At 34.3% G+C, this 11,159-nt stretch overlaps 1 protein-coding gene across 7 annotated transcripts in view; it reads right to left on the bottom strand.

Moving 5' to 3' along the window:
- Positions 1–128: 128 nt before the first annotated feature.
- The window catches only part of LOC142976210 (5'-3' exonuclease PLD3-like), a 51,519-nt gene continuing 40,488 nt past the window's right edge, over positions 129–11,159 (bottom strand). For all 7 annotated transcript variants that reach the window (XM_076119480.1, XM_076119484.1, XM_076119485.1 and 4 more), the window contains exons 8-11: positions 7,802–7,933; positions 2,943–3,082; positions 1,918–2,083; positions 129–1,809 (exon numbers count right to left, since the gene is read on the bottom strand). In XM_076119480.1, coding sequence (XP_075975595.1) covers positions 1,528–1,809; positions 1,918–2,083; positions 2,943–3,082; positions 7,802–7,933 — 720 coding nt within the window. In that variant the 3' untranslated portion in view covers positions 129–1,527. The remainder of the gene's footprint in view (positions 1,810–1,917; positions 2,084–2,942; positions 3,083–7,801; positions 7,934–11,159) is intronic.

Genomic DNA, 11,159 nt, shown 5'->3' with positions numbered 1-11,159 from the left:
TCGAGAACTGAAAAATATCTTATATGCATCGAAATTTTACGACAACTGTAGCAAGTGATGAGTGACAGAGACAGTATGTGGAAACGTCGACATATACGCGTTAAGGATAAAGAAATAAAACAAAGACAAAAATATCAATTAATTTTATTTACAACTCCATCGTCCAATCGTCTCAACCTCGTATTGTCTTTCGATAAAATATTTTATACTATTGCTTTATAGTTTTACACAGTACACTAGTAGATATCGTTATACGCGAAATTAAATTAAATGCTCGGTTTAAAGTTCAAAGACATTTTTGAAGAGAACAATAATTAGCTAGTCTTAAGTTGATTGCTAAAAAAACTTATGGTCATCCGATTGTTTTAAACTAATTTAGACTTGTGCGTTTAAAATAGTTTAGTTGCCGCGTATAACAAGCATTCAAAGATTTAGAATTTACAATTGTATAATATTTGAATTATTCTAAGGTTAGATATGATATGTATACAAAATAATATTGCAATCTACTTTCTACTGAATGACTTTCCATAGAGTATTCAATATTAATTGGACTTACATTCAAAAGGTTAACAATATTTGGCGATACATTTGATTCGAACGCGAAAGATCTTAACAATACATTTTTAAGTATTTAAGTCAAGGGAGTTGTTCATAATTATAATACACTGGGTACGGCTTTATCTATATCCGGCTGTTTTAACACCTTCAGATAAGTCTCGATTAGTTTATCAGATGAAATTTTAACTCATGTTTTCATCCATTTTTGTTACAATGGGAAACACTTATCTGAAAGTGCTAAAACTGGCCCTTACTGTAGTAAATTATATCTAAAGTTCGTTCATGATGCTCCAGCTACAGTGATATTACAGTTACCTACAAATTGTTCAAGTATAACTTATCGACAATATCAGCTGACTTTTTCTAATTGGTTTAAAAAGACTGAGACAGCGTAACGATAGTCTTGAATAGCGATACTTGACAATCTCGAAAAAGATGCTTAAAGTAAAACCTGTATTTTGGTCGAGTTTTTTCATCTAGTATACATTTAAAACAATCTTTGCACAAGAAATATTTGCAGTATAGTGTGCATTCACCCATAGGAATTGCTTATATTCCATTAAAATTTATTATAATTCTAAAAAGATATAAAAATCTACGTAACATTCACTCGAAGAATATGCTTTCATTAGAAAGGCATACAGTCACAGCGTTCACACTATATTTTGACATTATTTTATTAATACTCGAAGTCTAACTATAGAATTTTATGTATATTATTATGACGTATAATATAATGTATAGTAGTTTCCATAGTATAATAATGGTAACTATATTTCTTAAATAGAACCGTGTCTTTGTAAGCAATATTCACTTGATACTACATACTGTGAAGAAATACATCGTAAGTACAACCTTATTTACATACAGAAATCAATAGAAAAAAACTTTAAAATAACACACGAGACTCCTCACACAAATTTTCAAAAAGGAAGAATTTTGAAAGTCTATACATTAAGTTGAAGGCTATAACTTTCTGAGTGGCACAGCGTATGGTGAGTTCCAATCCCTTTCAAACACTTCTTGTAGGTCTTTTCTTATGTCTCTTGTGGAGTTCTGGAACATTCCATCGTCTTCTAGATGGTTCTCGAACACGAAGGCGACGCCTGCCGTAGTTGTGAAGTAGTCGCCGGACCAGTTGGAGGTGCCGATGTATGCTGTTCGGTCGGTCACCATGTATTTGTTGTGGTTCACACGAGCGTATGGGATCTTGTCTTGGTCCGGAGTTGATGGTACGATGAAGCGTTTCTGAAAGTACGAGATGTTTAAGTTAGCTATGTGCTACATTCCCTCGTTGAATAATAAGTTTCTACAAAGGAATTTCTGCAGGTATGTAGTTCTACAAACGTTACTTACGACTTGTATATCAACTTTGGGGTACGCCGCCGATAGATCAACAAGTGACCTCAAGAAGTAGTCTTCAGCCGGCGACGAGTGTTTCCACCAGCTGATAAGCAGTTTTACCTTCACTTTCTTCTCTAGAGCCACACGCCGCAGAGCATCGTCTATGTTTGGCCAGAATCTGTAAATAAATAAACATTTTGTACATAACATCTTTTAAATTCTATAATTAATCTATTAGAAATTGGTTCATGCATTAATATTTTTTTGCCATAAATTCATGTAGGTACTTCATACCTGTTGATAATAACCTACTGGCACTATTCAGTTCATTGAGTTCTCGAGAAATTATGTATCTAATAATGTGCATAAAGAAAAAATCTAGGATTGAAATCTACAAATGTAAATACCGTAATACATTCTAATTGATGTAGAAAAATATAATATGCGAAATAAAAAATTGTAACGTTCCGATTGCTAAATCCGTAACATCAGATGTTAAGAGATTCTCTTAGTGCAAATATTCACATACATTTCAAATGTAATGCTATTTGTACAGGATCACCACAGTCGCATATCCGATTGAAGTATACATCGGTGTTTATTCACTATCCTCAGAGGACTTCGAATGTGCAAATAACATACACCGTATGCATTACAGGAATAGAAACCTTTGAAGATTTTGTGACACATTTACCTATTTGTTAAATTCAAGGTTATGGGTTTTCATGGATATTTTGTATTTTGCTTTAGTGAATGAGACTGTGCAGGAGTTTCCAGTTCAACTAAAGTTTTCTGTATAAGATACATATTTCTCAGTAATTGTCGGAGTATTAAGTTATAGCGTATTATGTAGTAGCCTTCGATTATGCGCCTGACGCGACCCTGGTTCTGTCGGCTTTTACTCTAACGTATATGAAATAATTATAAGTACCTATCTGATTTTTAAATCTCCACTCACAAACTGTTTATAAAAATCGATTTCCATAAAACTTTTGCTGCCAGTATGCTAAGTGGTGGGTTGATAAAATAATACTCACGTTAGTTTGTGCGTGAACGTGCACATAGGTTCGTACTCCATGACAGAGATATATACGAACTCTTCGGCCGTGTCGATGATGTTCACGATGGCGGTGTCGTCGTTCGTACGACCGGCTGGACTTAACGGCGGTGGAGAGCTCTGCAACAATTATATTTATGCATTAAACTTAAAATAATGCAAAGAAACAATTTTCAAACAATAAATATATTTATTGCATGATTCTAAAGGAATTGGCAGTTTATCACGAACAATTTGGTCGAGAATGACAGTCTGAGATTTTGTTTTATTTAAATTCTAAATCTTTCCAACTTTAGTACGGTATAATGTAAAAGTGATATTTCAGATGCTTGTCAGCTACAAGCTAGATTTGAAGTTCTTGCCTTTATTAAAATTAGTTTGTAATTACTGTGACATTTTCAGGGGTATGACTAGCCCGGGTACATCATAAATGACATTGATATTGATGATAAGTAAGTACTAATTCAACCGTAATTATTAATTAAAACAATTTGTTATCACTTTCCAATATCACTAAACAGCGTAGTTTTAACTCACAACGAATCATTTTGATACAAATAGTCGAAGTAACCATACGAGCGAACAAAACAATGAACATTTATCCAATACTTGTTATAACGGCAGCATTCGGTGCCAGTGTATCTTTAGTGTGTGTCATAGCATTATGGACAACATGGTTCCTCATACCTCGCTGGCGAACCTTACACAACTACATCGGCGTCAATCAAATCACCTTCGGAGCAATACATCTGAATTTCTTAATATACTTAATACCGAGTGAAATGGTAACGAATGTATTTGACCGTTCAATCTTATACCACATCGCTGGATTCTCATTTCAAGGAATGTTAATCTGGTCGCTGAGTTCCGCACTGCTGGCGTACTTGAAACTGGTGTTGGTCCACAACGGGCCAATAAGTTATGAAAAGACAGGCGTCACAATATTCGTATTAAGTATCACTGCGTACATGAAATTGCTCTTTTTCTTAGTAGTACATATACAGTACTATGTGAGTTCTACGGAAGTGGTCATATGGGGTATTTATCCCATATTTCTTATTATGTTCCTTATAATTGTTATTTTTATTCGCGTGGTTGTGTCAGTGATGTCGTGCTTCAAGAAGAGTGCCTCTAAACGGAATAGCAGACATATCCTTGCGTTGGTTGGAGTGGCTATATTGAGTGATGTAGGGACAGTGTTATGGATGATACTTTATATGGTGTTCCAAGACAACACGCTGGAAGTCTGGTTCTACTTGAGATTGATACCACATTCACTGTTTATTATGTTTAATGCTCAAACGAGGGCGCATTGGAAGTTGTACTTGAGGAGAAGAAGACGTATGGCTGCGGTCGTGTAACATACATACGAATAAAATAAAGGAATCTAAAACAAGAGATTGCAATAAGTAAATAATTTAAACGAATCAAACTATTCTCGAATCTACGAAACAAGTAAGTGGGATAGAAAATGAGAAGAAGAAGAAAATAGACTGAAATAGTTGAAGAAATTACCTATTGGTGTAAATTGTGTGACCACACTATAAATGAGTACCTTTAACAAGTTTAAACCAAACCTGTGTTTAATGTTATGAAAAACCCTATTGCCTGCATCCGATTAGTACCTACATTATTCAAACACTGCGTGTTAAAAAATGTCCCAAACGATAAAGCGTCAATTTCACGTAATAATAGAGAGGGGGGCTCTTACAACAGGCTGTATCGATTGTACTCGTATTTAGCACTAAACGACACAAACCGTCACGCCTCTAGTGCGATAAGCATCCGGCTAAATTATACGCACGCGTTGATATACTGACGTGCTAATTGTATAGAATGTTTGAAAACATACGCTTAATAGTGGTTTTAATTCGTTATTATACTGTCAAGAATTGTGTCACTGTGTCGAACTAACTGTTACAATAAATATAGTAAAAATATAGGAGTTATTGTGGCCTAATGGATAACATAGTCGTCACGTGACTGCTCTATTGCGCCGACAGCTTGCGTCCAATAGATACAAATATTTATGAATTCGAAAGGTGATTTTTTCACAAAATTTCCTAATAGAATCAATAATTCAACATACTTTATCAGTTCACATGTTGCAATTAGAATCTTTTTGTTTTATTTTTGTATCTATGAATAAACGATTTATTTTAATTCGTGCAGTCCACAAAACAACATAAATTGTCCCAAGAATGATATTTTAATAAAATACAAACGGCACGCAAGCTCGTCCCATATAAAAACAATTTCGATTAAATGTTTATAGCTACACTAATGTCACGAACATTGAACATTATTTTCTCTAGAAAGACTGAATCATCTTTACGATGGAGCCATTGTGAATACCATTAGTTCAACGCAATGGTTTAGTCACGTAATGGGTGGAATTACATAATTTCTTTAAGACCTAATAGGCTTTTCAAGGAAAACAATCGAATGAAAGTGGCAGCTAACTTCAAAATTCATTGGAATTAAAAGAAGCGATAGTGTTTCCTGTTAAAGGGTCACTTAGCATTCTGGTTAACTTGATCAATTTACTAAAAGAACAATTAATGTTGTAGAAATAATCGACTAAAGAAATAAGACGGAGAACAGTGTACTCTTATTATTTTTTTACATCAATCATCAGAATCAAATTAAAAATTAAAGCTATGATTTTCAGGCATAGTTTTGCTTTTCTTATTTTTTAAAAGATAGCTCCCGCACTATGAATTGATTTTTTGCCGCGGGAACTTTAACCAGACCCGAAACAATCATTTGGGACTCAAAAAAATAATTGTTTCGCGTGGGAATCGAACCCACGACCTCCTGACGCAGTGACCATCGGCGTCTCAAGTCCAGAATGGAGCTAATCTTTATACTCAAATACTAATGACTGCGTACTAATAAAGAAATGTACCGTAGCATTACTTGTCCCTCGACAGCGATAAAACTTTTACAAAGTGTCAAAGGTCAGGTTCAGACCATACCATGTTCTAAGAATGCAAACGACGTTCACGAGAATATCCGTAGGTAAGGCCATAAAGCACCATAGTGTGGCCTTGACCTAACCGACAACACGACTATGTTAACTACTCCTAATATTTCACTACGGCGAATAATAATGTGATTTAGTTTACATTTTAGCTGGTATAAGATTGATGGTAGTCTGGTTTTCTTACGACATTGCTCGGATATATTGCTTATTTTGTAGCAAGATTTTGTATGGGCGGGGATGTTTAGTTTAAATTACAGACGTAAAAGTACATGATGGTATTTTTCCAAGAGTTATGTTTGTAGCGCGTATTTTGCACCGCAAAATTTAAGAATTAACGTCTAATTAAGATCTAAAATCTTTACTCCACTACCTACCTCTACAGACGCCACTCTTATTTTAGGAATGGGCTCTTGCACATATATATTCAATAATAAACGATTGTAATAATCCAATAAGCAGATACGTACCTACCTAACTTAAATAGGTACTCAAGTCTATCGGAATATTTTACTACCGAACTTTGAAAAACAATTATATAAAAGAAAATAATTTCCGTAGCAATAAAAGTAATATGTCATTAGTCGTTACAATTAGTTGAGTGATCAAAGATGGCTGGCCTTCACCCTAATAGCGTGTCCTTCCTGCATTTTTAAATATCACCGACTTATAATAACGTAATTGTTAGGGAAGTTAGAACAACTTGGGAAGTGGTTATTTAAGTTTGTGTAAAGTGTACAATTATACATAATACACGTATGTTTATATAATAATGTTTGTTTTATTACGGAATCATTATGGATAGGCTTTGCCAGGTCTGTTGTTAAGAGGAATCTAAGAGTAGAATAACAATATTGCTAAAACAGAATGTCTTATGTAATTATAACATGAACTATTAATTTATTGTACTTAGTACTTCTGTGTCTTGATGGTATATCGAGGGGTTTCGGGGTGGATTTTTCAGTCAAGCAAAGTTTCCAGAGTTTGGTAACGTTGCTGGTATATGGCAGCAAGCTAATAGGTTACAAGGGACTGACGGTATTAACTGTCAAAGGTAAGTATATTCATACAACTCTGCCCACACCTTCGAGTACCGGGTACAACACGCGAGATGTTATAAAATAACACTCATATATTAGCCCATATAATAAGTATTACTGCATATTAGGTATTAAATACGCTAGTTCTCTTAACCAAGATAAAAAAAAAGTATAAAAGTAAAGTACCAGTTTTTTAAATTGGATATTTTAAATGCGAGCTGGAAGTTTCCACTATTATCGAGGTCACCGGATGGTTGTTAAAGAGTTTAATGGAACACTTTGGCATTCGCCAATTTACAGCGTTCCTATCACACTGACTGGCTGCGGCTAGCGTTAACGACTTATAAAATGTTACGACCTATTTCTACGTACGACTTTTAAAGACTATTTCAAAGGTCGGACATTACAAAGCCTAGGCATTAAAAACAAAATGATAATGCAAAAATTAACAATTTAAATAGAAAAGTTTGAAGCTGTCTAAAGAATCAGATGTCTCAGGTATATACGTCATGAACAAAAATACCTCCGGGCACGACTACTGGATACGATCCATACGAGTTTTACAGAATCAAAGGCCCGCTGTCATTTATACAGCTTATTAGCTAAAAATGTTTTCAAATTGCACTCAAGCAAATATGTAATGTACTCGTTATTGGCGCAAGGTCAGGTTTTGTATGAAAAGCGGATCACCGTCTACAACGTGTTTCGCAAACTAGAACTATTTTCTTTAATAATTTCAAACGGTTAGCGAGACTATTGAGTCTATAGCACATAGAATAATGTCCTCTATTATTTGAATAGTATTCATTTACTCACGGTAATAAAAGCGCCGTAGCTGTGTTGTGAATCAGACATGTTGGCGGGATGTTCCATGTTGATGTCTGTGTTCAGCTCCTCCGGCCACGTGTCCGGCACCGTCGCGTCTGCCTCGCCCAGACTCCAATACACCTACACAAAAACAATAGAAAGTATGATATATCGAATGTTAAGTTAGTTAAAAATATATTGAGAGCATTTAAAAATTACCTACAAAGTAAAGGTAAAGGATTGCTACGATAATTTAACATAGTCGAATTTAGCAAAATTTTTGTCGTAATATAAGGAAATCGCAATGTAAATATTCACCAACCAAATGCCAGATCTTTATTGTAGAAATTATATGTAGTATAAACCCTAGTCTTATTAAGAGCTTTACTTAACTAGATCTTGCCTAAGAGAAATACCTACTCAGTCTTAGTTAATATTATGTGCTCAAATTCTCCAATTTAACTTGTACGGATACTAAACTAAGCTAATATCAACAGCTTTTAGCAGCAACGAAGTTATCTTCGTATAATCATAACTGGCGCAAACCGGTTTAGCCTTCGGCTTCGTTCAGATAAGATGTTGCAGATATTTACTACGGTGTCTACGACGCGGCGACGTAGAAGCGATCGTTCTACGCCGTAGCAGCTGTCTCATTTTATAATATTTTACCCAAACGTTATCTACGCTTAGCTACGTTAGCTTGGCTTAGATGTCTGTTGAATGCATGCATCCTTTATTCTATACATGTATTATTTCAAAGTTTTATTTTATGGTGAAAATAACAAGTAAATTCCAATAAATTAGTGCTGGCATTTCACAAGGTGCTAAAGCTTCTAAGTATCACTAAAATAACACGCCTTGTAAAAATCAGTTCTTAGTAAACTCCTAAATGTCAAGGACGAGTCTTACAATTTCTTAAAGTCTTTTTCTATAACAATGCACCTTACGCCGTTCGACCTTCGAAAGTTTATCGTTAGTCATTAATTGTGAAACATTTATCGTTAAGTTTACGACCGTGGGTTGTGGCGAGCTGGCGTTCTGTACAAGCCAGTACCACTCACTGCTTAGCGGACAGTTTGACAATTAAGGTACCTGCGGGTATTAAGGCCTGTCGGGTAATAAGGCCTAAATCACAAAAAACGTACGAAATACAGTAGTTGACGATCAAGATTACTGTCACACAAGCTCAGAGCGTATACAAGTCGCTGCAAAGTGGCGGACGCACTCTAGCACTTCTCCTCCCGCAAATATCGTCGAAATCATTCAGAAGTGCGGTTCAGCAGCACGAATTATAAAAATTGACTCTAGTAAAACGTAAGTTGTTTAGAAAATATCATATTTACAAACCTGTATTGACTGTCCGCTTATTAATTAATGTATGCTTGTCCGTAAATTACCGTTTTAAGAGACTTGTAGTTATAAAAATTATATTATTATTCTTTTCTGTAAATGGGTGGTTGGCGGATATTAAGGCCTATAAAATTTTACAATAGGCCTTATTATACTCCTATTTTTTTAACTGCTATATAAGTAGGAGCGTGTTTTTAAAATGTTTTTTAGTGGTAGTATATACGTAGTTTATATTTTCAATTTATATATTATTGTTTTTAGTGCTTACAGTCACGATGCCTCCCAAACGAGCATTGTGGTCAGAAGGCGATCTGACAAAAATAAATCACAAAAAAAAATGATCGGTACTGTCATGCTTGCAAATAAGATAGAATGGATGATGCAATGAGGCAATGTTCGCGATGCTCTAAGTGGTACAACGAAGAATGTGTCGGTTTGACTGCAGAATATACTGATGATTTTCAATGTCCTGATGGATGCGAAATAAGGACATTTTTTTAATTTATTAAGACTACTATGCTTTCTATTGCCTTATGTTAATGATTATTGATGTCAAGAATACTAATTTACTTAGTTTAAGTTGATTTTTGAATAGTTTATAGTATAGGCCTTTTTACCCTACCCTATTATAATAAGGCCTAAAGACAGCGTTTTTTTAAAAGTGATATAATGTTTTAGTTTTAAGCTTTAGAAGCTATTTTTTGTTTAAACTCGGTAGTAATATAAGTACATGACTGATTATTATAAAAACTGGTTGATTATATTGGATATTCTTCATTTTATTACAAATCTCCCTTAGCTAGGCCTTAATACCCGCGGGTACCTTACTTGCCAAACTTTGTTATGAAAATGCTTCGGTTGCGACGAAAATGTTCGCGTAGGTTAAGGAAGTTTAAATTTAGATAGACAGTCTCGTTTAAACTGCTCAGTGTAACTTGTAGAATATTGAAATAGACACAAAGCATTTTCTATTCCTTTGTAGTGCTTCAATTTCAATATTGAAGAAATCAAACTATTTGTACCGACTTTTTTATTCAATTGTTTTATAGGAGGGTGGTATAGGAATATATACGAGTTTTACAGTAATTTCATTGATACTAAATGAATTGTTTGTTATTGTAAAACCGAATCGAATGAACTTATAACATTGCTATTATTGCCTAGGTTGTTTAAGTAGTACTTTTTAACTTTCTTTCTTCTAGTGATATTATCTAAACTCATTTAACGACATCATAGCTGTACAATGTACATAGATAATAACGTATCTATATTTATATTTTTATAGAAAACATCCGCTGTTTGCGCTCCATTAACATTTTAAATAAAAATATTGATCTACCGTCGGACACGGTACATATTATTTATGTCGCATGCATTTCACTAAATATAGCATGTGAGCGACACATACGGCATACGGCCTTAAATATAGTGGTGGGACCTTGTACTTGGCAATGACATTACACTACAATACTGCTTCAACGCCTTTCAGCGTATCCATTCATTTCCATATTTGATACATGTCATGAAGTGAATTGAATAAGGTCGAGTTGTTATTGATTGATGTTTTGTTCAGCTGTCTACGTGTTTTAGTGGAAGAATTATAAATATTAGGTTTACTTCGTAAATAATGTATTTTGAAAGGAAATATATGTTTTTGTCACAAGTAAGGTTACTTGTGACAAAAACATATTTTAATTGTCATATTATTATGATAAAATGTAAATTGAGTTAAAACAGCTGCGTTTAAGCACCTAATTAAAAGTAATAATGTACTGAGTGTATATAATATGTATAGGCGTAAACAGTTCAGCAAAAATGCGATGAAGATTTTATAAATAATTTCGTCGTTTTTGAAGACATATCAGCATATACCACTAAGACAGGCGATAACTTACTGTTCCAACACGATAAGCTCAAATGTGTTTTTCGAAGCGATAAGATTTTCGCATCTGTCGCCAACTCGATACAAGTTTTCGACACTTTCGATAGAGAACTTACCTTGAATAATTACGAAGTA

The sequence above is a fragment of the Anticarsia gemmatalis genome, chromosome 10 (genome assembly GCF_050436995.1).
Source record: "Anticarsia gemmatalis isolate Benzon Research Colony breed Stoneville strain chromosome 10, ilAntGemm2 primary, whole genome shotgun sequence".
NCBI lineage: Eukaryota > Metazoa > Arthropoda > Insecta > Lepidoptera > Erebidae > Anticarsia > Anticarsia gemmatalis.
The sequence above is the reverse complement of the archived record's forward strand: the minus strand, read 5'-3'. Positions and strand labels throughout refer to the sequence as shown.